Below are 27,489 nucleotides of genomic sequence, written 5' to 3' on the forward strand. Positions count from 1 at the left end.
ACCTCTGTCTAGCTGTCCGTCTGTCACACTAATTTGTGATGGGACCAAATGGAAGAATCTAGATAGCTAGATTGATTGCTCTGTGGAGATCTGAGCTTTGGGGTTAAACGTTATCCAGTTAGATTACAGCCAACAGACGTCCACAGTTGTGATGAGGCTTCTTAGACTAAGTTGCCCACAATGTTCTCATTAGGCTCACATTGTCTGTTCCCTGTTGTCTGTACATGTTATTCATGTTGTCTGTAGCCTGGAGGTCCAACCACCACCCTTGGGCTACCATTTCACTGCCCAGTACTCTCTCTATCCTTAACCCTCCACCACCCGTGTGACAGCACAGACAGGCCATTTTGTAGGGCTTTGTACCACAGTGTAAATACTGGAACATTGGGGAAGCTGGTATTTGGAAGTGGGACCAAACTTCTAGTTACTCCAGGTAAGCCGATTTCCCATTCTCTGCGAGCCTTATTCTAATCTCCACTGGCCACAGTGTGTGCTCAGATACCACGGTGATGGGCATGACATAAGAACTGAAAGAGAAAAAGGACAGAGAAGGAGGAAAACATTGAGTTTCAGGTGCTGGATTGGGCCTCAGATGGTCTGGGTTCAATTCCTGGCTCAACTCCTGACTCCATGTGAGACCTTGCAATAAATCCCTTTGGCCAGGAGTTTTCCAGTGAGCCTAGGGGGCTTATATGCTTTTCTCCCATTGGGTAAGCAAACCCCTTTGAAACTCAACTCCCTTACGTTCTGTAGAATAGCCTCTCTGTGCTTCAATTCCTTATCTGTAAAATGGAGACATTACTCCCTCTTTTCTGTGTCTTGTATAGTTAGGCTAAACTCTTTCTTGCCTCGGTGTCTGGGCAGTGACCTGCACAATGCAGCCCTGATCTCAGTTAGGACCTTTATGTTCCACTGTCATATAAACAGCAACACCATAGACTTGCACCAGTGTAACCGAGGGCAAATAACACCCAGGGCACGTCTACATGGCAAGTTAGTGCGCAGCAAGCCAGGGAGTAAATCTACTGCGCTCAAGCATGCCACGCATGAACTGTTCGAGGTATCTCCATCCGCCCCCCGGCAATAGCAGAGCTTTCCAGCCCAACTGGCGGTGTGTGGAGGGGTCATTAATTAATGGTTGTGAAGGGCCTTGACAATTTCAAAGGAGTCTGAGTTGAACTTGGCATCTAACACCCTTAGGGCGGCAAACATGAATGGGGGTCAAATGTTTTGGAATATGCCAACAGGCCAGTTAGATTTTAAAGCTGAAATCTAACAAACTAGATTTGCCAATCTGATCAATATTATAGCCAATATTCCAGTGGACATCTCAGAGGGTTCTTTGAAAATCTCTCTCTAGAATGACTATACAATTGTTGTTTAATCATTATGGGGGAGATCCGCAAAGACACAAATGGATATTTAAGACCCTAAATCCCACTGGAAAAAAAATCAATGGGAGTTCATCATCTAGCTTCCCGCTGTGCTTTTGAAATTCTTCTCCCGGTTGGCATTAATTTTATTACTGCTGCTACATCATGTGAGGAGGATTCCTTGAAGAGAATGGTCAGGATCTTTGTGATTGTATCCTTGCTTCTCTAGCTGAAGGTGTGAGCATGGAAACACCCAGTCCATGGGTCTGAGATCAGTGCTAATGAATGGAAGTTGAGGAACAGGTTCTGTGAGTTTAGGCCTGTTTTTGATACAATGCATAACACAGTGTGAACTATGGAGCAGGAAATAAATTCATCTTCGGCAAAGGAACAAAATTATCAGTCAAACCCAGTGAGTATGTAACCCATGGCAAGATAAAACAACATCAAGGGATTTCAAGAGGTGATTGAATTATGGAAAAAATGAATGAATAAATGATTCACTAATTGATGAGTAAATATTGCAAAAATGTATCTGAATATTATTCAGTTATCTCTAGAGATGGTAGAAACATTTCTTTGTAAGGCACTTATTTGATGGGGAAATTAATCAGATAATTTATCCATATATATATATATTATTTAACCAACACTAGGATGGGATTTTCAGTGGAGTCTAAGGAAGTTAGGTGTGTCAATGGGAGTTGGGTAAAGAACTACCTCCGCCTCTGTTACCCCAGGCCTCGTTCATATATACGTAAATAATGATGAGGGAACTATAAGAAAATATAATGTTTTGTGTTTCTTGAGTGGTACTCTGATACTGTGGTGATGGACACTGAGAGAGAGAGACTTTATAAGCACATTACTGACATATGGATGTCAAATATGCCTTGAATATTTATCTTACAGCATTCAGAGACAGAAGCACTTTGATTTATCAGGATAGATATAGATACTCTGAATGGAAGGCTGGATAGAGGTATTGCAATTGAAAGAGAAAGAAAGAAAGAAAGAAAGAAAGAAAGAAAGAAAGAAAGAAGTCGATATCTAGACATGTTTTTGCTGCAATAATAATTGCTTTTTGCATACCAGTAGCTTCAAAGGCATGTTTAGGAATGGGATGAGGGTTCTTGTTAAACCAGGAAAGTTGCATTCAATGTTTAAATGTAACAGGGGGAAAGTGTCTATATATTTGGCACTGGAGTGATCATGCAACACATGCTAAATGCTGATATAAACAGGAAAATAAGTGGATATCTCTTGAGTTGCCATCACTCTAGGTATCCAGAGACGAGACCCTACAGAGAACCACTGAAGATTCTCTAGGTCTTCTCTACTCTCCACTTTGGTAACACCCCACTAGTGTCTTTATCACTCCAGTATTTATAAGCCTCTGAACAGCATCTCTTCACTCACTGTCAGTCTGAGATGGGAAAGTTCAATTCCCAGCAATATATTACCCAGGGTTACAATTTAGGTGCCAATGAAGTCAATGGCCAAAACTTGCACTGACTTCAAAGGTCCAGAGTTTCACCCCAGGTTTAACAGTCCAATCCCCTCTCCTATGACACAACCACCGGGTCTCTCTTCGGTCCATGTCCTAGGTGTTGTGGCCCCCACAACTATCTCACTGTCCTAGATTGCTGTCCCTTGAAGACCATGGGTCTTGACTTAGACACCCTATTTTGTAGAGATCTGTGTCACAGTGTTGATTCTGGGGCAAGGGGGAAACTCATATTTGGCAGTGGAACTAAACTTGTAGTTACCCCAGGTGAGTTGAAATTCTATTCTTTGCGAGTAGCTGGACCTGATGCTGATCTAAGTTACGTCAGGTTATACAAATGGGAGTGACATTGATTCCAATGGACGTACTCCTGATTTGCACTCGGATGAGTGGAAAGAGAACCAGTCCCATTGACTCCAGTGAAATTATTCCTGATTTACATGTGGATGAGTGAGGGAAGAATCACTCTGATCTAGCTGCGATAATGGAAAATATATGGGCAGAGGACTAACACGTTCCTATTTATCAGCATATCCTAGAAAGGCTTTTGTGGATCCAAGAGGTCATTTTGTAGAGTCCATAGCTGTTCTGCCCTATATCCTGCCCTTAGCACAGAGACCACTGACCACTCAGTGAGGAGATGGTGGTGGATGCAGGGTGAGGGTTTCTGTCACACTGTCAACCACTGTGTGAATTATGGAGGAGCAGGGACTGGACTCATCTTTGGGGATGGAACCCAGCTGAGAGTGAAGCCAAGTAAGTGAGACGTGGCATGAGAACGTGAAAGTGTCCGACGAGCGTGAAGTGGAGCAGAGCAGGGAACAGCTTAGAGTTGTCCATGTTGGATGTAAATAGGGTTAAGGAGAACCAAGCAGGTCAGGGAGTTTGAGGCGGGATTAGGACTAAGCAGAACAAAGTTAAATTCCCATATTTACCCTTTTGGGGCAAGTCACTTAAGCTGGAATTTTCCAAAGAGCCTAAGAGATTTGGGTGCTCAGGTCCTATTGAAACTCAATAGCAGTTAGGTGTCAAAATCCCAGCTGCAATCTCTGTTTCAGTTCCACTACTGTAAAATGGAGACATTAATCATTTCCCCACACACACTTTGGCTGAGATTTTAAAAGCCACCTAGGGGATTTGGACACCCAATTCCTATTAATTTTTAATGGGAACCTGACATCTGACTCCTTCAGGCAGCTTTGAAAACCTCAGTAACTCACTTAGGTGGGCATGGTCTCTGACTCTGCATATGAGCAGCCCCCCAGTTCAATGGGAAAAAAGTATTTCTTTTTATCAGTGTTACATTTGCTGCCTTTCAATTTCTTTGAACATCTCCTTGTTCTTGTACTATAGATTTTCATAGCCGAAGGATATGGGTAACACAGGCCATAGCATTTCATCCATTGACCCCTGCCCTGAGCCCAATAACTAGTGTTTGGGTAAAGCATGTCTTCCAGAAAGCCATCTGAAGCCACCACAAAATGGAGAACCCACCATTTCCCATGGTAGCTTGTTCCAATGCTTAAGACGCTGGGTAAATAGATGTGCCAGATCTACCATCTCTCTCTCTCTCATTCATATGCTATATTCCTGTAGTATGTCCCGTATTATTCTCTTGACTGGCTTTTTCAAAGCTGCCTCAGGGAGTGAGCTGCTCATCTCCCTTTAATTTAAATGGAAACTTGAATATAATAAGGTGTATATTGGACTTGAACTCAGCAGATGTGGGCTCTATTCACAACTCTTCCAGTAACCTGATACTTCACCGCCCTCTGCCTCAGTTTCCCCATTTGTAAAATAGGGATAAAGATGCTGACCTCCTTTGAAAAGTGCGGTCAGATCTATTAATGATAAGAAGCAGGTATTGTTATCATTAACTCTTGGAACTCCCAGCCCTCCTCTCTAAAGTATTTTATGAATTCAATGAGAGGTTAAGTTACAGAAAAAGGTCATAGCAGAAGCCCAAAGTGTAAGAGAGACAGATAAAAATATTGGTTTCAGGATTCAAAATGAGCAATGGGTTCTGAGGAAACAGGCCTGTTTTTGACAGCACAGTGGGGCTACGCCGGAAACAATCTTATTTTTTGGACAGGCACAAAGTTCTCAGTTGAAGCCAGTGAGTATAAAACCCCCTAACAGACAAAACAACATCAGGGAGTTAGATGTGGAAAATATTATTCATGATATGAATAAATTATGCACTGATTAACGGGGGGAAATCTCATCTGTTTTAATTGATAATTATCAATCCAGCCACAGTGCTGGGAAACGTCTGTTTGCAGCAATATGCACTGCTAAGTGATGGGAAAAGTGTAATTAATACATTAGTCATAGCTATTATTCCACCTGCTCCCGCTGATGGAATGTGAAGAATTAGAATGTGGCTGTCAGCAGATATCCAGTGTGGTAGCCATGGACTGGAAATGGGCAGCGAAGAGAGACAGAAAAGACGGACAGACCTATGTGGTGGTTGCCACGGTATTTACTAAGTGATAAATACTGAGAGCATGAAAGGGCCAGAAAAGCGGCCCAATTAAAGGAGAATGAGTGATGGACTGAAGGACAAATAGCGGCACAGACAATGATCGATAGAAAGAGGTAGGTGGCTAAAGTGGTAGAAAGAACGAGATAAGGGGCCGGTGGACAATTCTGAGCACGTTCTTGTTGTACCAGAAATCACTGTGTGAACATCAACAGCTACGAACTCAGCTTCGGGAAAGGGACCAGGCTTCTTGTCAAACCAAGTGAGAGGCCAGCGTTTTATTTGTTTGGACCGTGGCTAGGGCAGCTGGATTCCCAGTGAGTTTGAAGGGCAATGTAGGGTGGCAACACACTAGTGAATGTATGTTTGGTGTTGTACCAGTGACGGTGTCAGTGAAATGTAGCTTGTTGTCTAATTGGCATCCAAGCTTTCATCTTTGCTCCATTGATTTCCATCACCGTCGTGTCTGATGGGCATCGTTAGAGCAAATGGAGATTAGATAGACAGATAAAGTGGAACAATTATTTTAAATAACCCAAGTGTCAGGAATTCCATTCACTTCCTATGAGATACCATCCGCAAACCAATACTTTCTGTGTATTGCCCTAACTGGTCTCCCAGGACGGTTTGCTTCCCCCACATACCATTTTGTAGTGCCTCGTGTCAGGGTGTGAACACGGGGGGTTACAGCAAACTCACATTTGGAGCAGGGACCAAACTTCTTGTATCGCCAGGTATGTTGAATGCCCCGGGGGGTGGGGGGTTAAACTGGTTTGTCAACTTCATGAAGAATAGAATTATATACAGGCACGCAGGGCAATTCCCCCATTGGCGTAAATCGGGGTACATTGACTCGCACTTGAGGATGGAGCTATGTTGATTTACACTAGACCCGAAGACGCCCTAGTGATGTTCATTGGCGGGTTTGAGAAATCCAGTAATAATTAGAGGTGGTCAGAAAATTGAAGGATATTTTTCATGAAAATTTTCAACAAAAACCACAGTTTTTTTGGTTCTCATTGGAATTTGCATCAGAAAAGGTCAACTTTTTAGTGGAAAAATCCTAAATACCAATAATTCCTCTGTTGCCAGCAACTGAAAACCAAAAATATTCAGCTGAAAGTTTTCAGTTTTCACCCAACAATTTTTGATTTTCAAGTTCTTTGGGTTTTCCAAAGAAGAGTGATACATAAATAATTAAATAGATAAAATAACTGAGCAAAGCAGGCAGCTTCCATGAAGGTTTTCATTCAGTTGAAAATTCAGTTTTCCTTTGAAGGGAAGCTTGGCAGAATTTTTTCCAACCAGCTCTAATAAGGAAATCAATTTTGTTTTCTTAGCCCTGCATAGATTTTTATTCTGGAAAGTGGTCATTGCCTTGTAATTAAGGCAGTGGCTAGGGACTGAGAATAACTGGGGTTTCTTTCCAATTCTGCCAGTGTCTCCCTGTGTGATCTGGGACAAATCATTCCTGGTGCTTCAGCTCCTCCTCTACAAATTCAGAATAGGATACTTTCATGTCTATTTCCACTGTAGGATCTTTGGGGCAGAGGCTGTCTCTTCTTCAGTTTGTACAGCTCCTAGCATGCTGCGCTTCTGGTTTTGGTTTGGGCCTCTAAGTGTGTTACAGTAATATTTGTGTGTGTGTGTGTGAGAGAGATTACACATATATTCTCTTTATATATAGCTGTAAGTGTATATACACACACGTAGCTGGAGCTTGGACATTAGCCGAATTGCTAAGAGGAATTCAGTGGAGAAAAGCAAGGAAGTGGAGTTTTGGTTGCATCCAAAATCACTGTGTGAACTAGGAGGCTCAGGAACCAGACTCACGTTTGGGAGTGGCACCCAGGTGAAGGTGGAACCCAGTAAGTGAGAAGTAAGATGAGGAATATGGGTTAATATGCAGGGCGCAGACACCAGAGAGGGGTGTTTAATTTGTTGGAGGGTCTGGAATAATGGTGTGAAACTGAGTAAAAAAGTAAGAAGTCTTTTTAAATGACAAGGGATGGAATAGACTCCCCAGGTGCTCCGACATCATGGGAACAAGGGTCATATGTGTACCGAGACAGACAGATGGATAGAGATACTGTGATGAAGGATACCCCAGTTGGAAGGACAGACAGATAATGCAGATGAAATAAAGGGCATAGACACTGTGGACAAAAGGATAGATAATGAGAGAAGTGCAAGAACAGAGAGCCAGATTTACCTGTCCTAGGGAATGGGGCTTCCATCCCCTTCCCTTGGTGGGTCATTCCACTGCTCAATACCTCCTGTGCACGGACAGAGCTCCACACCCAGTCCAGGGAGCTATCCCCCGCCCCACCATTTTGTAGAGACTTGTGTCACAGTGAGGCCCGGGGGATTCGATAAGCTCCTCTTTGGAGCTGGGACTAAACTTGTGGTTTCTCCAGGTACGTTCGGCGTTCCCAAGTGACTTGTTTTGTTTAATCTGCCTTGGAGTTTTGGGAAGTGCTTTCTCCGTGAGCCTGTTGTGTTTTGGCCCTGGTGGGAGTAAAGCTGTAGGTCAGGGCCAGCCCCGCAGCTGGTATGAATTGGTGCAGCTCCATTGACCTCAAAGGAGCTGTGCCGACTGAGGCCTTCTGAGTCTCTGGCCCTACACCACGAGCCATTAGAGGGGTCGGTGGCAGAAGGAAGGGCTAGACAGTGACTGAGAGCCTTGCCAGACTGGAGCAGACCTGGGGTCTATCTGCCCCAGTCTCTTTTCTCTGACAGTGGCCACTGTCATCATGAATGACTATGGACGGGCCTATGAATGGACTGTGGATAGTCAGTCTCACTCTACATCTGGCCCAGTGACTATCCACTTATGCAAAACCGTCTGTTCCACCTTGGAGTTAGCTGTGCTGCTCTGAGTACCTTTCCCAGACCTGAAGAAGAGCTCGGTGTAGCTTGAAACCTGCCTCTCTCCCCAGCGGGAGTTGGGCCAATACAAGCTCTAACCTCACCCAGCTTGTGTGGCAATAGCCCAGGGGTTAGGGTGTGGATGTCTGAGACCTGCGTTCAAGCCCCTGCTCCAGTGACTTAACTAGCTATAAAAAGTGGAACAGATTCAACCGGAGAGAATGAGAGATCCTCGCCCCACTCTCTCCCATAGCCCAGTGGCTACAGCATTCTCCTGCAAGGTGAGAGCTGGGAACAAATCCCGTCTCCACACCAGGCAGAGAAGGGAATTGGACGTGGGTCTCCGACATCCTAGGCTATTACCCGAACCACTGGGCTAATATTTATAAGGGAGCTCCGCTCCGGTCTAGGCTAGGCCTGCACCAGAGGCAGGTACCCCTGACAACCAAGTGTAGACTGTCCATGCTGGAAGTCGTTAAAATACTGCCGGGTGAGACAGGACTCCTGGGTTCCATTCCTGCCCCCGTGGCTGACTCACTTTGTAACTTTGGGCCAGTCATTTATTCTCTGTGACTCAGTGCCTCAGAATAATATTTCTCCTTCGTCACCGCACCGTTGTGAGCATCACTGTATGAAGGCTTGCGAGGCAGCCAGAAATCCCACACATCTGTAGATAGATGGACCTGAGAGAACAGAAAAGACCAGCCATTGCGGTAGCAGAAATTCACCAATAAGCCATTTTTATTTTGAACAGCATTGTGCGGTCTACGTACAGTCTGAGTTATTATTGGCTGTTTCTGCTACCGTAGCCCGGGAAAGAGGAGGAGCTGCCTGTGCTAGGCGCTGTACAAACACAGATCCAAAAAACAGTCCCTGAGGTACTTTGCAATCCAAGGGTGTTAAAGTACCGTTAGGACCCCAAGCTAAACTTGGGATCCTATGGACAACTGAGCTGAAAAGAAAGCGAGAAGGGGTTTGTGTTGACGTGTGCAGTGATGGGTTTGCGTTATAGCATCCACCACTGGGTGAGTTTTGGGACATCTATAAACAAGCTCACCTTTGGGAGAGGAACACAGTTGACAGTGAGACCAAGTGAGTGAGCTACATACAATCTCATATTCCTCATCTCAAAGGGGGAAGATAGTTTGTTTGGGGAGCTGGGATAAAATAAATTGAGGATGAACATTTTCATAATGGTGACAGAAGGACTAGCTTCCCAAAACGATGAGACACCATTGTGAGGATCGATTGTAGCCGGAAGGATGGGGTCAGGGATGGATAGGTATCAGAAAGGACAGATATTATACAGTGACACAGGGATGTCAAATAATGAGTGGAAAATTTAAAACCATGGAACTTCTTGCCAGAAAATATCACTGAAGGGAGTTTAGCAGGATGTTAAATAAGGAGATCTTTATATCTATTTGGATAATGAGGACATCAACAGTTAATGTATGTACAAACTAAAATATTTAGAGGGGGTATAACCCCGTAATACTCAAGCATCGCTGATCTGTAATTGGCATCACTGCCCAATACAGAGTATTTGGCACCTTTGTCTGGTCTGAGGTGCAGTTAAGAGAGGGATGGCAGCTGGGGCATAGAGCTAGGTTGGGGGGAGGCTGTGGACTGTAGCGCCTGTAGATTGGACTAGACGGGACCGTCTCCATCTCTAGCTCTCCTGAGGTTCTGAAGCAAAAAGGATTCATAATGGACACATGGGAGGGCCAGTCAGAGACAGGCTTGTTGATCAGAGCCGAGATACTCACAGTTGTATAAAGGATTTGTACACTCAGGGGTCATTACAATTCACGGGAATTGAGCATCCAAATCTGAAAGGCAGCTCTGGAAACATCCCCATGGTTTCCATGGCACGAGACATTCGGGAAATAGTAAATAATCCAGAAAAGCGAATTGCAAGCGGAATCGTAGGCAAGAGCACCGCAGTCAGGAAAGCTTGTGAAGGTTTCCTGGCCTGTGTGGAGTTTGGAGCAGATCAGCTGCCGTTTGGATGCGGACGTAGCTAAGGGTCAGCTCAGGTGAGCAGGACACGGATAAATCCACAAAAGCAGAATGTGGAGAGTGCATGATGGAACTGGAACGCAGCGCTTCTTATTTTGTGGCTGGTTTTCATGATATAGATAAATATTACCTGGGGAATGCACTACTTGTAACCCTCCTATGTATTGCTAGAATCTCTCAGGTCATCACATACATCCTAGAGTTACAGAAGTCAGGGATGAAAGAGCTGGGCAGGTCTTTCCCCATCCATGTGCCAATGGTCTGTTGTTCCCATAATATTCACCAGGGACCTTTTACAATCCTCCCCATCACTTCCTCTGGGAAATCATTCCCCAGTCCTCTGACCTGTTTTGTACGACCTGGTAAAGGGACCGTTGCCTGCATTTCGTAGAGGCTTGTGTCACCGTGTGAATAATCAGGGAGCGTGGGCAGTCGCATTTGGAACTGGGACCAAGCTTCTTGTTGCCCCCGGTGAGTTTGATTTGCCTAATGCTGCTTCAGCAGCAAAGCCAACCACCCCTCCTAGACAAGTGTGGTGTACTGAGAAACGGTGCTAAAATGACAGGCTTTCCCTTTCAATTCCAAGGGGCTGCTTGCAGGTTAGGGGGCTCAGAGGGAAGTGCACGATCCTCAGCAGTTATTTTGCGAAGAACCAGCCCAGAGCAAGGTGGGGTGAGATGTTCCTCTCTGCCTTAGGGAGAAGCCTGCTTTGTCTCTCACTGGTTTTGGTTCTTGATAATGAGAGTTGTGGAGTCTAAGAGATAAAGCAGTGTTACTTTGCAATCTTCCAGAAAGATAAAACTATAAACTACTCTAACTTCCTTGCATGCATGTTGCGAATATAACACCAGTGAGGGGGTGAGCCAGCTTTCATGGGGCACCCAGGTTGCCCAGACAGCTTTGACAATGTCAGCTTAAATAACTTGACCAAGGTCACACAGAGTCTGTGACGGCAAAGCTGGGATTTGAAGGCAGATCTCTTTTGTACCAGCCCAGCCAAAACCAAAAAACCAAAAACAGCCTTTCCCTTTACTTCATTAGCTGTAGCACATACAGACTAAGTGAGACCTAGGAATCCCTGGGGATGGAACTAGATGCATCTTTTCCATCTCCAATTCCCATGCGATGGTGGCAGAGAAGGGGTCCATCATGGACACATGGGGAAATCCAGTTAGAAATGGACTTATAGACCTGGTGTCCAAAGCAGGCAATGTTCTGGAAACCCTAACTGAGGGCAGAATCATGTCAGACATCAGCCCAGTCACAGATGTTCTTGTAAAGGCTTCCTGGGTTGTGTGAATTATGGAGGTGGGGGATATAAGCTCACGTTTGGAAAGGGGACCAGGCTGACAGTCAAGCCAGGTGAGTATAAAATAGCGATGAAATGATAAGGGCAGAACAAGAGTGTGTGTGATGGCTGCAGAAGATAATGATTCATGTTCCATGGACTAGAGAGAGATACCTAAGTGATCCTGCAGATGGAAAGCTAGAAAGCTAGACAGAGGGTTAGGAAGAGGTTTGCATGGGGATAGATCAATACAGCAGTGCTGCCCAATGAGAGAAAGAAAGAAAACATATTAAACAGATGGGTCTGGGTAACTAGACGTGTACATATACAGAGGGAAGGGTACAGCTGGATAGGACCTTGAGGCCTGGAGATTATATTAGGTGACCCACCTGGGCATGAACCCTCGCATTTATTGAGAGGGAGTAAAATTTTCAAATGAATGACTTTGGGTCCCATCTTCGAGTGACTCAGGAGGCTAAGGGGGAAAAAAATCCTTTGTGAGTTAGAAGCCTAAGACCCATTGACTTTCAACAAAAGTTGGCCTCCTAATGGAGGTATTTTCCTAGGTATTTTGGTGCCTAAAGATGCAGATAGGAATTCAATGGGAGTTAGGAACCTTACTCGGTTTGACACTTTTGAAAATCCCACTAGGTGCCTATCCGCATCTTTGGGCTTCTAAATATCTTTGACCATCTGGCCAAAGGTGCTGAGTTGGATTTTTCAAAAACACCTAGACACTTAATGTCTATTGACGTTAATGGGTGTTAGGTGCCAACGGGTTGTTGAAAATTCCACTCGGTGCCTAAATACCTTTAAATCTCATGTCACTTCTGAAAATGGGACTTTGGCTCCTAACTCACTCCAGCGCATCTGAAAATTTTACCCAGAATCTTTTCACATGATCATGTAATTCCTAGATTTACAAGATTCAGAGTTAGTAAATCACCCAGTCAAACTCCAATCTCTGGGTAAATATTGGATTCTTGACAGGAGATTTCCCCAGGGATTTCTTCAGTTCTTTTAATAAATTAGTAATGTGATTTCTCAGTCTAAACGAAATAGTTCTACAAATTTCATGTCACCTGAAAAAAAAATCAGACTGAGTTGAGACAGTCACCCTCCCATTTTGTAGAGGCTGGCATCACAGTGTGAAAACACAAGGCTATGGAAAAGTCATATTTGGAACTGGGACCAAACTTCTTGTTACCCCGAGTAAGTTGACTTCTCTGTGCTGCTTTAACCAAAGGACCATCCATCCCTTCTCCACCTCCTTTAGCCATCGGGGAGCTGGCCTGGGCATTGGGGAGACTGGGTGTCCAAATCCCCTAGGCAGCTTTGAAAATGTCAGCTTAAAGGAGTCTGTGGTACAGCTGGGAAGGGAACCAAGATTTCCCGACTCCCATCCCAAACACAAGACCATCCTCACCCTTTAATACATTAGCAAGTAGGGTGATGGACCAGCCAAGAGCAGGGGTATGGGCCTAGCTGGAACTTTTCCAGCTCCAGTTCCTGTCAGGTTTTGAAATCAAAGAGGGTCCAAATGGACACATTGGAACCTCAGCTGGAAACAGTAGGAAACATTCCGTAAAAGCTTAAGAGCAAGCAGAGGGTTAGGTAAGGTCAGCACCGTGAAGAAGGTTCTTGTAAAGGTTTCCTGGGTTGTGAGAGTTACAGAGATAAGCTCACGTTTGGAAAGGGGACCAAGCTGATGGTGAACCCATGTGAGTATGGCACAAGGACGAAAGGAAAAAGGCTTCAGGGAGAGAGGCAACCAATTCTCATTGAAATTCAGTGGAAGTTGGCTGCCTAACTTTGAAAATATCAATCACAGTGTGGAGGATACATGATGGAACTGAACTGCAGTGTCTCGGTATTTTGTGGTAGGTTTTCATGGCAAATCGATAGATCTATGGATGGAAAGGAGGATGGATAGATACCGCATCGATTAGCCATGAACTTTAAAAAACAGTTTTCAAAACCTGGACATTTCGAAACTACCTGTCAGTTTCAAAATGGAATTTGGATAACTCCCATTATGAACCTAAAATGACCAATCAAAATGGGTATATTAAGGCTATATTTATAAATCATGTAGACAGGGTCAATAATCGGTTATTCGGTTTTATGAGCCTGTCAAAGGCACGATTCGTATGTACTATGAACAATTATAATTCATCAGTAGAAGGTGCTAAAGAAAGGTATAATCCATGGTTATGTGCTAGTTACTGACTTCTTGGATTCTTTAACAGTCTAGGACAGGCACTGGCAACCTTTGGCACGTGCTCACCAGGGTAAGCACCCTGGCGGGCCGGGCTGGTTAGTTTACTGCCACATCAGCAGGTTCGCCCAATCACATCTCCCACTGGTCATGGTTTGCTGCTCCAGGCCAATGGGAGCGGCGGGAAGTGGCGGCCAGCACATCCCTCGGCCCGCGCCGCTTCCTGCCGCCCCCATTGGCCTGGAGTGGCGAACCTCGGCCAGTGGGAACTGGGATTGGCCGAACCTGCCAACGCGGCAGGTAAACAAACTGGCCCGGCCAGCCAGGGTGCTTACGCTGGTGAGCAGCGTGCCAAAGGTTGCCAATCCCTGGTGTAGGAACAGTTGATTAACCATTCAATAAATACCTATCAGTCATTGCTTTAACTTTTATAAACCATATGTAAATTGTACTGGAGTATAATGGGTTGGAATCTAGTCTATTCAGCGTCTGTACCCCTCTCCTCACCATAGTACCACAGAGGGCTGGTAGGTCATATTTAGCTGAAATCCACTCTAACAATATTTTTCCTTGCCATATGCGGTAGGGACCTCACTTAGTATCTATGCAAGCTTGGAAGATGCCCAATTCTATAGTGACAGGCACCAACGCAAAGCCCTGTGGTAGACAGACAGACAGACAGAGACACATGCATGGTTTGGAAATGCACTAGCTGACCCACCAAGGCCTTAGAACCCTCACTTATTTCTCAAAAAGAAGAACAGGAGTACTTGTGGCACCTTAGAGACTAACAAATTTATTAGAGCATAAGCTTTCGTGGACTACAGCCCACTTCTTCGGATGCATATAGAATGGAACATATATTGAGGAGATATATATACACACATACAGAGAGCATAAACAGGTGGGAGTTATGCTCTCTGTATGTGTGTATATATATCTCCTCAATATATGTTCCATTCTATATGCATCCGAAGAAGTGGGCTGTAGTCCACGAAAGCTTATGCTCTAATAAATTTGTTAGTCTCTAAGGTGCCACAAGTACTCCTGTTCTTCTTTTTGCGGATACAGACTAACACGGCTGTTACTCTGAAACCTGTCACTTATTTCTCTTCATGTCGTCCTACAAATTCCAGAATGACAAATGTGAGAGAAGAATAAGGGATTACTGGGTCAGCCAATCCCAGCCTCCAGTTCTTAGCTATCGCTGGATTTTCCCCACCCACCTGGTTCCCCAGAGATGTGTTAAATTGTTTTGTCCAATGGGATTTCCCAGCCCTTCACTGGGAGAACATTTCACAAGCTTCTCCACTTCGTACCCGAGATGAGCAGGAGTTGAGAGTCACCACTCATTTTGTAGAGGCTGGTGTCACAGTGTGAGTAATGAGGGGCTAGGAAAACTCATATTTGGAATGGGGACCAAAGTTCTAGTGACTCCGGGTAAGTTTTCCTCCCCCTATCCCCCACCAAGGGTTTGATGTTTTTGTTTAGCCTGGATTCTGTTTGTTTTGAAGCAGCTTCCCATGTAGGTTTAAGGCCAGGTAAGAATAAACATTCCCCCCTATGTTACTATTCATCATGTTTATGACATTAGTGCCTGAGGCCCAGCCCAGAAAGGGGCCCCGTTGCGCTAGGTGCTGTACAGACACGGACGCTGCCAGTCCCTGCCCCGAGGAGTGGACAATTGAAATAGACAGACAGGCCCAGGGTGAGGGAAGGGGTCAGAGTGAACAAGGGGATGGCAGGACATGGCATGTTAGTGCCACGATTTTTGAGTTGAATTTAGTGAGGAGGGAATCAGCCAAATGAAAGGAAAAGGGAAGGGAAGGGGGTGAGGAGGACAGGGCAGGGGAGAAGGAGGTAGGAGGACAGTGTGACGTGCTTAACATAATACATCTTCACAATCCTACCAAAATAGAAGAGAATGGATTTTTCCTCCAAAATGGAAAATGCTCCAAAGTACAAATTTTTGCTATGGGGAAAAAACCAACAACAGCCATGTGACAAAAATGCACTTTGGAAGTATAGAGGTTTTCTTACACTCAAAGAATTGCTAATGAAGAGCTAAAGTGTGGTCATCTAGACCAGTCCCCTGCACTCATGGTATTATCTAGACCAGTGGTTCCCAAACTTGTTCCGCCACTTGTGCAGGGAAAGCCCCTGGCAGGCTGGGCTGGTTTGTTTACCTGCCGTGTTGGCAGGTTTTGCTGATCGCGGCTCCCACTGGCCGCGGTTCCCTGCTCCAGGCCAATGGGGGCGGCGGGAAGCAGCGGCCAGCACATCCCTCGGCCCGCGCCGCTTCCCACCGCCCCCATTGGCCTGGAGCAGCAAACCACAGCCAGTGGGAGCTGTGATCAGCCGACCTTCAGACGTGGCAGGTAAATAATCCGGCCCGGCCCGCTAGGGGTTTTCCCTACCCAAGCAGCGGAACAAGTTTGGGAATCACTGGTCTAGACCATCCCTGACAGGTTGAAAAAAAATCTAGGGCAGTGTTTCCAAGTTTGAAAATCAGGCATATTTAATGGGGGAAGAGAGGTAGCAAAGAAAAGTTTCAAGCACCTCCACTTGGTATCCATAGAAGGAAGTAACCAAGGGCTAAACTACGGGAAATGGAACTAGGTCTGGGGAAGCTCCTCTGGAGTGTGGAATACAGAGGTGGAGGCTCTCGGGTTCTATCTGGAAGTGGAACCACGCTGGCGGTCAAGCCACAAAGATGAAATGAGAAAGGCAGACTAGGAGAACTCTCTGCTGGAACCAGAGCTGAATGATTGAGGGTAGATAGAGCGAGCACAGTTTATCCATGGAGATTTTAAACAATGTTTTCAAAACTGGAAAGTGTAGAAAACAACTTCTTTCCAGCATGTTTCCAAATTGGTAAAGGGAATTTTACACGTTGGATGAAAACTGAAACGTCAGAACGAAAACTGCGGGGGGGGGGGGGGAAGGGGAGGGGACGACCTAGTAAAATTTTAAACTGATTTTTTTTTTTTTTTGAAAAATGGGGGCGGGGGAATCATTTTGAGAAGGGGGCAAATATCCATTTTCATGAAATGGCCAAATAACTAAAATATTTTGAATGAAAAATTTCAGCTACTGTACCTAAACTGGTTCCTACTTTGGCACTAAGAACATGTAATTTGGGGCAGAAACACTGGAATATGTAAGTGCAGTTTTGGATGCTTGTAAAGGCCTTTGCTGGGGTGTGAATGATGGTGGGGAAATGAAAAGCTCACATTCAAAAGAGGGAGTAGGCGGAGGGTCAACCCAGGTGAGTATGACCCAGAGAGGCAGGCTATGAAAAGCGTAGGATGGAACCAGAGTGCAATGATAGAGAAATTGATGAAACTGAAGTCACTACCACTCAGGTGTCTGTGAGGATCAACTCCATTCCACTTTATGAGGGGCCAGATACTATGAAGTGGGAACCCATGTAAGCACCTGGATTGAGAGAACAGTCAGAGAAACCACCACATTCATCCTGAAGTCTCTCTGAAAAGGAGAGTTTCCCTGAGTGGTTTCTCTGACTCATTCTCGGAGGAGAGTATTTGTAATAGTTCAGACGGGGGTGGGAATACCGGCTCTAGGACGGTGACCTTTGGAGCTGGAACAGAACTCTTAGTGCTTCCAAGTAAGTTTCCTAATTAAAATAGTCATTAAGGCCGAGATTTGTAAAATCATCTCTTTTCTGACCAGGGATTTTAATGTGAATGAGGTGTCCAGCTCCTGAAGCAGCCAAATCTAGGCCAAAAAATTCTTTTGACTTTTCTAGATCAACCTAAAAATCTTCTATTTGATGTGCATTTTCTCTCCCCCCTGCCCCCCCCCCCACTTCACTAAGTGGAGCTTTTGGGCACTGCTTGGGAAGTATATTCTTTAGAGCTGGTCAGGAAGTGGGTTTTTCCTCCCGTCCCTGTTTAAAAAAAAAAGTTTCAACAATTTTTTTAAACTTCATCTAAATATTTTTCAGAAACTTTTTGTTTCCATTGAACCCCCCCCCCCCCCCCCCCTCCGCAATTGGCTTTGGTTTGGGCCACCCAATGTGGTTAATTGAAAACAAACAGTTTTGGGATTTTGCCACAACAAACAACGCAAAAAAAAAACCCAAACTGTTTTCAGGTTTATGGCTCTTCAACAAACATGCCAACGTTTGTCAACGAAAGCAGAACTTTATTGCTTAAATATTTTCATTTCATTGAAAAGCAATTCAAAAAAAGATGGGCGATGTTGTACCAGCTCAAATCTTTGTTCCCAAAGGGGATGACGTTGTTTTGCTTGATGGAGGCGTCCCTGAGTGGGGTTCTCTGGCCTGTGTTATACAGAGCAGCTAGATGATTTCCTGATCCCTTCCTGCCTTTAATGTATGGCTGGGGAGCCAGAGGCCAGGTACACACTGCAGCCTTGGGCTGGCCCAGCGCTGTTGGTTCGGGGCGTGACCAGCTATGATCCCTGGGCTGGCCGAAGTCCCTAGTTTAGATGCGGTTAGACTAGCAAAGCTGCACTTTTCCTGACCGAGCTTGTCCCTCTCAGAGGGGGGGTTGGCTACACTGGGGCAAAGCACACCTTTGCTAATGTCTGCTGCGTCCACACTAGGAGTCCTTTGTGTGCATGTAGCCTAAGGGAGTTAGGCACCCGGGTCCCAACTCTATGGAAGTTGAAACTCTCAGCCTGTGCATGTATGTAAAGTTACCTCCAAGGAATCTCCCCTCCCCCGTGAGTTTAACAAATTCCTTAGGAAGAAACTTCTGCTGTGGGAAAATTGTCTCATAAGGGCCAGATTTTTAAAGGTATTTTGAAAAGCATAAAGGGACTTAACACCCGGTATCAATACGTATAATGATCCAGCCATGACAGCCCACTGCAGAGACCCTTGTATCTCCCTGGGAAGCAGCAGGCCCTGAGCTATATGGACACTGGGTCTGATGGGGAAATAGCACCCCAAAGACTTGTGGCCAGTTCTTAACACTGCCACAGGCTCACTGTGGGCAAGTCACTTTCTCCGGGAATTTAAAAGAGATTTAGGCACCAAATCCTAGTGAATGCCAATGGGGTTAGTTATGCCTAACTCCCTTTGTGCTCCTTTGAAAATCCAGCCACACAAGAGCTGAGCCTCAGTTTCCCCCGGAGTGGGAATACCGCTGAGTGGTGTGGGAGGAGCACTCGTCTGAGCAGCGCGGCTACTACGGTGCAGGGCGCCAGATAGGAACTTAACAGTTAGGTTACAACGCTGATGTTGTGCCATTAGAATCACTTCCATCACGCCACACTATGAGGTCACAAATGCAGCATTCTGATGACTTCAGATTCTAAAGCACAGAAAATCGGGGGGCGGAGTGGATACAAGAAATGAGGGGACACTAAATTTCTTTCTGCATCAATTGTTAACGCACTCAGAGCGGGGAGAAATTCTTCTGAAACTTTTTTCGGTAGAAATTGCAGAGTCTGCAACAGTGCTTAGCATTTCGTGAGTTTGTCAATTGTGCCAAATGGTTCTTTGGAAAAAGAAAAAACCACCCAAAACTGAAGGAAAAAAACCCAGTGTTTCATTTCAACGTCTTTGAAATGAATTGACTATTGAATCTGAAAGAACTTTGCTTCAATGTTTAATTTAATTTTATTTAAATAAATTCAAAAAACATTTTAAAAAGTGGTCAAAATAAAAACTACGAGGAGTCCAGTGGCACTTTAAAGACTAACAGATTTATTTGGGCATAAGCTTTCGTGGGTAAAACACCCACTTCTTCAGATGCATGGAGTGAAAATTAGATGCAGGCATTATATACTGACACATGAAGAGAAGGGAGTTACCTTACGAATGGAGAACTAGTGTTATAGATAAATATATTATATTTATGCCTACAGCTGTAATTTTCACTCCATGCATCTGAAGAAGTGGGTTTTTTACCCACAAAAGCTTATGCCCAAAGAAATCTATTAGTCTTTAAAGTGCCACTGGACTCCTCATTGTTTTTGTGGATACAGACTAACACGGCCACCCCCCGATACTTGGCAAAATTGAAATAAAACATTTCAGTTTTGTCCAAGTGAAACATTTAGTTTAACCCCAATTTTTTTTTAACTCTTCCACTCACCAAAACTTTTCATTTCCAGTCTGACCCCAAACGAACCATTTTTGGGTTGACTTTTCAAAATGACCAATGAATCCCCCCCCCACAAAAAAATAATTCTGTGATTTGCCCAGCTCTAGTTTAACTGTGCCCCAGGCGGATGTCAGCCCTTTAACGGTTTGGGGTAGGGCGTGGGATTGTTCTTGCAATGCCATTTCCCTGAGTGTGAATGATGGAGGAAATAACAAAATCACTTTTGGGAGTGGGACCAAACTAACAATAAATGCTAGTAAGTGAGGTGATATGTTCCTAGTATACATCTTTGTGCAAAATCCATGTACAGTGGATGGCTCAATGGGGCAGGGAATGGGATATAGGGCCTTTCGTCTCTAGGGGGTGCTGGTTTCAATTGGCCCGGATCTGGGATGGGATATGGGGCTTTTCCTAGCTGGGAGGGGGTAGTTGGAATCCAGTCCCAGGTCAGGGGGACCGGCTGTCTCAGGAAAGTTGGGGGAATGGAATTGGGGCACTGATTCCCAGCCAGAGGGACCGGTGGGGTCAGGGGATAGGATCTGATGCCTTTCACTTCTAGGACACTCGTAGCAATCCAGCGCGAGGCTGAGGGAATAGCTGGCTTGGGGAGGATGGGCAATCAGATACCGATCCTCACACCTCTGGCTGAGTTTTCTCTACGCTGGCCTGCGTGGAACAAATATGGTCCGAGGCTGCAACTGAACAGGCATTCACCTCTGAGTCACCGCTGGGGCTGGCCTCCCAAGGGACGGCTCCAGGACTGAATGGTCCCTGGACTTCCCTGGGACGTCTAGGCAAAGCCCTGACAGTGGAAAGTTGAGGTCCGTTGGCAGGAGGTTTGGTACAGTTTGGACCAGCCCTGTCCATCCTGCACCCATTCTGTAGATAAAGGACCTCAGAGATACCAGTACGCAGCAGCTCCAACAAGCCCTCTGTTCACTTAGACATAGAGAATAACAGGAAATGGGGGCGATGGGCTGCGGTTCTAATAGCACCGATTTACCAAAACAACCTGCAAAGTCTCAGAGCGAGGTGTGAATTCTGTGGGCGGTTACAGGAAATTGGCCTTCGGAGCTAGAACAAAGTCCCCGGTCGCGCCGAGTAAGCTTGAGAAACAAACACGTCACAGGCGCTGCACTCTGCAAAACCAGCCTCCAATTGTTATTTGCTCAATCAGCCATTTGCAAAAGTACTGCACAGTCAGAAAGGGAGTGAAACAACCACCAACACCACGCACCTCCCCCACCCCGCTACTGCTAGTCAAGGGTTTGGGGTATGGAGCACAGAGTCAGGCAAATAATGATTAACCGTAACACTAATGAAGAATCTACCTGGCCTTTCTCTGGTGATAGCTAGCTAGCTACCCGCCCAACCATATCCATTCTTTCCTCTTTGAGATCTACCCATTGATCCTCACTCCTCCAATATCTAGCCAATCATCCATCCATCCATCATTTCCCCTATATTTATCCATCCATCATGTCCTCTGCAGTTTCTCTCTCTCTCTCCATCCATCTTTCCCTCCGTAAGACATATCCTTGTCTCCCAAATAGTCCAAAACTGAAACCTAGCCATCCATGAGCAGAGATCAGAGAGTGGAACTGCCACACCACAGCACACCAGGACACATTCCGGACAGAATGGGGGTGAAAAAGTGACTTTTCTGAGTATCCCAAACCCATAATGAAGGGAACGCAGAGACAAGCCAGACAACTGAGCCGCTGGCTAGAGGGTCTAACCTTTGGGGAAAGATTAAAAAAACCATAAACGTCCATAGCTTGAAGTGATGAGGTCTATAGGGTAATTATCAACTAGTATTCAAATAGGTGTAAGGAGGAGAAATTTTGAAATCAAGGTTGCTCTTTTTCTTGAAAGACATGCGCTAGTTCCAACAGGAGTTAATTCAGTCAACTCCTACAGTCCATGTAATATATGAGGCCAGACTAGACTAGAACAGTGCCTGGCTTTCTAATATCTATGATTTTGTTCAGCCTTTGCTAGATTAAAGGGCTGCCTACTATCAGAAATCTCTTCCTTGTGTAGACTGGGGTGAAGTTGCCCCTTGCCCAATCCAGTCTATCCAAGAGGAGGTTATCTTCAGTCTCTCGCTGCGAGGCCTGGTTTTCAGATTTAGATGAGGAGGCATGCAAGGACTGTGGTTACTGACCCCCGGCCATGTGATTTTTCTCGTTCACAGATCTCACAGACTCTGACCCTTCTGTCTACCAACTGAAGTCCCAAGATGGAAATTTTTCAGCTTGCCTTTTCACAGACTTCGCCCCTGAGAACATCTCAGTTGGGAGTTCACACAATGCTCTGACACAAGTCAGTGGCTCCATTGTGCAGGTGAAAAACCCAGACAGCGGAAAAACGGAAGCGAGCTATGGGACAGTGCTTTGGAGAAAAGAGAAGTCGCTTCACTGCTTTGCTGAACATAAAGCAAAACCATTCGAGCTGGGCGACAGTGACGAGGAAGGTAAATGGGGGGGCGGGGAGGTGATCTCTAGGCTGCAGGCTGGGCTCTGGGCCCTGGCTGGTGGTGACCAATGAAATGACCCGTTCTTGTTGACATGTGGGAGATATGGATGAGCTGGTGGCAGGGATGATGGGTCTTGTGATGTAATTGCTGATGTTGGTTAGAGTTGTCTAAAGGAGTCAGCCACCCAAGTCCCGCTGGAAGTCAATGGGGAATCATCAGTGAATGGAATTGTTTCTAGTAGGGGTCCACAGGCACCGGTGCTAGGCAAGATGCCATTAAATCGATGACCTGGAAGCAAATATAAAATCACTGTTCTTAAAATTTGTGGGTGACCCAAAGATTGGCAGAGTGGTAAACAAGGGGGCGGCCAGGGCACCCTGGTTCACTTGGCCAGCCGGCCCATTCAGATAAAACGTGCTTTGAGACAGCCGAAGGCAGAGTTATACATCTAGGAACGCAGGCCACCCCCACAGAACAAGGGTCTGTATCCCAGAGAGCAGCGAGGCTGAAAGGGATTATGGGGTCACAGCGGACGAGCAACCAAACGTCAGCTCCCAGTGCGGCCCTGCACCGAGAAGGGCTAATACACTCTCGGACATGGTACCAAGTGCCCTGCTCACCCAGAGGCGTCCCTTCGCAGCCACGTGCAGCGGGGCAGCTCCTGGCGGGGCTAGCGGCCCGCCGCCCCGGTGACGGTCACTGCAGCACTGTGGGGGTTTCTTTGACAGGTGGCTCAGCCCTCTGGCTGGGTCAGTCGTTAGCCCACTCCTGCCGGGGTCACAACTCTCCAAACTGACCTTCCAAACTCTACCAGAAACAAAACGTTCGGCCTCTCCTGCAGCCAGGCTCTTCCCCAGTGACTGAGGGGCTTCCCACAGGCATTTCCCTCTGGCCCTTCCCCGAGCTGGGCCCTCCTAGTGCTTCCACCTGACTCCCGATACCTCTCAGGTGGGCTCGGCCCCAGCCTTGGCAACCCAGGGAGCATGCCACCCTGTTACAGAGGAGTTGTGAGTCAGCCGGGTGGGGGGTGGCTTGACCTGTGTACACAGCATGGGGGAGCCCAGTACTGCATCCAGCTCCGGCATCCGCCTTTCAAAAGGGTGCGGAATAGAGCTACAGAAATCATTGGAAAGGCTGGGAGATCCCTTGCAGTGAGCTCAGTCTGTTTCTCTGCCCACAAAGAAGGTCAAGGTGGCTTGGTTAGAGTGCCCGAGTACTGTCAGAGGGGGAACACGCAGAGTCCTGGAGGGCTCTTTCACCCAGCTGAGAAAGGCACAACAAGGACCCCATGCTGGAAGCTAAAGCCAGAGAAGCTGAGATGAGATCTGAGGCACAACTTTCTAGCAGCAGGGGTGACTAAGCCCTAGGACAAAATCCCCAGGGGAGGGCTGGATTCTCCAGCTCTGGCTGGGTCAGCCCAAGCCTGAGGTCCGTCTGGAAGATGCTTTACTCAGACACACGATTGGGATCAATGCAGGGGTGCCTGGGGAAATTCTCTGGCTGTCTTATGCAGGGGGTCCGACTAGATGATCTAATATTCCTTCTAGCCATACAATCTGTGACACTCTGAACCTTAGCCCATGTGTGCACAGCACCTAGCGCGCTGGAGCCCTGTTCTCAGCTGGCCCCTTAGCACAGCCATTGGAAACATGCTAAATACAAAGACACAGATACTTGTGTAATTTAAATTGTTTTGATTATTTCTATTAATAGCTGATGGGTATTTTTATTTACAGGTGACACCTGCGGGATGATAGAGATGCATGACAATTTTGAGACAGGTATGGATGCAGTGTCCAGGATAAAGCTAGGACTGATAAGAGGAAGCACTTACATAAGACCATAAGAACAGCCAGACTGGGTCAGACCAAAGATCCATCTAGCCCAGTGTCCTGTCTTCCGACAGTGGCCAATGCCAGGTGCCCCAGAGGGAGTGAACAGACAGGGCGTGGATCACTTGATGATAACCTGTCACCCAATCCCAGCTTCTGGCAAACAGAGGCTAGGGATACCACTCCTTTAACCTGTGGAATTCTCTGCTGCGTGGAATTGCTGAGGCAAAGAGCTTCATCTGGGACTTTCAAAGTGGGCCGAAGGGAGTTAGAGACTGACTTTCAAAGGGAGTTGGGCACCCAACTTGTGAAAATCCCAGCATCTGTGAACAGGATCAGCTAGTCTCTGGTAGGGTCAATGTCATCTCATTCCTTGTAGTTTCCAGCTGCATCTAACCCCCGAGTAAGCGCCAGGAGTGAGGCAGACATCAGAAGCCGTAGCGTGTGTGTCTCATCTTTTGTGACCTTTGCTTTCCTGTTATCTTACAGACGAGAAGCTGAACCTCCTGTCATTCACGCTGCTGGGCCTGAGAATCGTTTTTGTGAAAGGAGTGGCGGTTAACCTGCTACTGACCATCTGGCTGTGGAAAAGCTAAAGTGAGTGGGATGGGGAAGGCTTCGGGGATCTGTGTAATCCAGCCAGCCAGTCTTCCTTCACCCTCTAATCTCTCTCTCCATCCATCCGTTCCTCAGCAGCATCTATCTGTGTAGCTATCTAGCCACCTTCCCCTCTTTCTCTCTGTCCAATCTATCCATCCTTCCCTCCACAGTATCGCTCTTCCTATCATCTGTCCATCCTGGCTTCATAGTCTCTATTATCTATCAATCCATTTTTCTCAATATCTGTCATCTGTCTACCTATTATCTTCTATCCTTCATTTGCACTTGTATTATCTAAGGATCCATCTTTTCTATCACTCCTTCCTTCCCAGGATCTGTTTATTCATCTCCACCCATCCTTTTCACTATCCATCTATCCGCTGACCCATTTTTCCTTCCCACTGTCTACACATCTATCTATACCCAAGCACACCCCTCTATCCATCCAACCCCATAAACAGCTATCTATCCATCATACCCACTATCCATACATCTGTCAATCCAGCTTTCCTTGCCAGTAGCTATCCATCTCTCGCGCTCTCTGTTTATCTTCCCATTCCTAGTTCTCTACCCAGCACACTGAAATTCTTCATCCTGGCTGGGGTCTCCAGACCTGACCGTACTGTAAACAATGAACTGACCCTCTCATCCTGCTCTCTTTACAGGAGTGGAAGGAAAGAGGACAGATGGAATCTGGAGAGATGGGAATTCTTCAGAGACCTGCTGTCATCTCTTCACCTTCCCCTGCAGCAGGAAATCGAATACAATGAACGATCCCCATATCACCTCTGTAGTTAGGCCTGATGTATAATGATCGGCTGTGTTTCCATTTAGCGAGTTTTAGAAGGATCTCACCTACCTAGCCTGGTTTTTCCATGACCCTCATTCCTTTCACCCTCCACAGACTGACACATTTCTCCTCACAAGCTCCCAGTGTGAGGCAAGGAATTCCTATTAACTAGAGCTGGTCAACAAATGTATGTGAAAACATTTTTTGATGGAAAATTGGGGTTTCAATTTTTTTGGCAGAAAGTCCCCATTTTCCTAGAAAAAAAAACTTCAAATTTTCATCAGAAACCCAAAATGTTTGGCTAAAAACTGAATATTTTTCCATTTGTTTGTTGTTGTTCTTTTACAGTTTTTGGCCATAAGATTTTTCAGATTTGTCTGAAAATTTTCAGTTCTAAGTTGTCAAACACCAAAAACAACTTTTGTAAAGGTTTTTTTAAAAGTTTAAACTTTAAGCATTTTTTTCCGGTGCAAATTTCAACAAAAGTGAATATTTTTTTAGTCTTCATTGAAATTTTCTGCAGAACAAACCAGCTTTACCATTAACCCTATTTTGAAAAGGGCAAATTGAAGCACAGAGAATGAGGCTGAGATTTTCAAAGCCACCTAAGGGCTTTGGGCTCCTGCTTTCCTTGGAAATCAATGGGAATTGTGCATTAAAATCTCCTAGGTTGAATTTTACACTCTCTGCCACACACTGAGATTTTCAAAGCGGCCTAGTGGAATGAGGCCTCCATCTCCACTTGAAATTCAATAGCATTTAGGCAGCTAGTTCCTTGGAAAACCCAGCCAACACATTTCTGATAGTAGTGGGTTCTTTAAGGCAGATGCGTGGAAGTTGACGCTAAACAAATTCAGCTTGGCAATAAAGTGCAAATTAACAGTGAGGGTAATTAACCATTAACTAGACATGTGTGGATTTCCCTCACTTGAGACTGGATGTCTTTCTAAAAGGCTGCTGGAGTTCACCTAGACGTGGGCTCAAAGCAGGGATCAGTGGGCAAAACTCTCTCATTGTGTTATATGCAGGAGGTTGGGCTAGATCAGAATGGTCTGATCTGGCCTCTGTGACTTGAAGAAACTCATTCAAATGACTCCATGCCGCAGTCTCTACCCATCCCTGCTCTGCAGAATTGGAGGCCAGATGCCCGGGTGGTAGAAGTCAGCACAACCTCACTGATTTTCATGCAGTTACAGCAATTCTGGAAGATGTGCGTTAGTCACAGACAGGTTCTGGGCTCATTGCAGGAGAGATGTAATAGCCAGGAAATCAGACTAGTCTTTCATGCTGTAAACGCTATGAATTTATACCAGTTCAGGACTGATCCTACATTTTTATTTTTCCAATCTGCATTTATACCGTCCCTTAGCTCTGTTAACCTGACTTTCAAAATGTATCTCCCTATTTTAAACATTTTTAAAATGTGATATTTGCTCATGTTTATGCTTTGGAAAAGATTTTATCATTTGTTTTCATTTCCTGCCGAGCTTCTTTGTATGGCATTGATGAGATGATCATGTACTCACATTTCCGGTCCGCCCTGGGCTGCTATTAAAGAACTTGGCTGAGCGTGAGAACTCTTGCTGTTTTGTGTGTCTAGCCCTGGGGGATTTATTCAGACAACCGGCTGAGGAAATACAGGGAGGAATTCCACCTAATGGACAATGGGTGGGCTTGGGTGAGAAGATGGTTGATCTTCGTCCCAAGCATTGAGTGTTGGCCATTATTAGGAATGGGATACAAGGCCTTTCCCCTCTCTCCGGCGCAGGATGGGGGGTCAGGGAATGGGGTATGGGAGTTCTCCCCTCTAGCCAGTTCCAATCCATCCCCACGGCTGAGGGACTTGCTGGCTCAGAGGGGTGAGGAATGGGATATGGGGTCTTTCCCCTCTAAGGGGCACTGGCTGAAACTATCAGCCAAAGCAAATGGCCC

General features: G+C 45.8%; 1 gene segment (V, D, J or C); it reads left to right on the top strand.

Moving 5' to 3' along the window:
* The window catches only part of LOC128846518 (T-cell receptor alpha chain constant-like), a 129,873-nt gene extending 102,748 nt beyond the window's left edge, over positions 1 to 27,125 (top strand). The window contains 4 exon segments of the C gene segment in view: positions 22,054 to 22,332; positions 24,072 to 24,116; positions 24,657 to 24,764; positions 25,433 to 27,125. Of these exon segments, the coding sequence occupies positions 22,054 to 22,332; positions 24,072 to 24,116; positions 24,657 to 24,763 (431 nt within the window).
* Positions 27,126 to 27,489: the final 364 nt, after the last annotated feature.

Source organism: Malaclemys terrapin, chromosome 12, assembly GCF_027887155.1.
Source record: "Malaclemys terrapin pileata isolate rMalTer1 chromosome 12, rMalTer1.hap1, whole genome shotgun sequence".
In the NCBI taxonomy this organism is placed as follows: domain Eukaryota; kingdom Metazoa; phylum Chordata; order Testudines; family Emydidae; genus Malaclemys; species Malaclemys terrapin.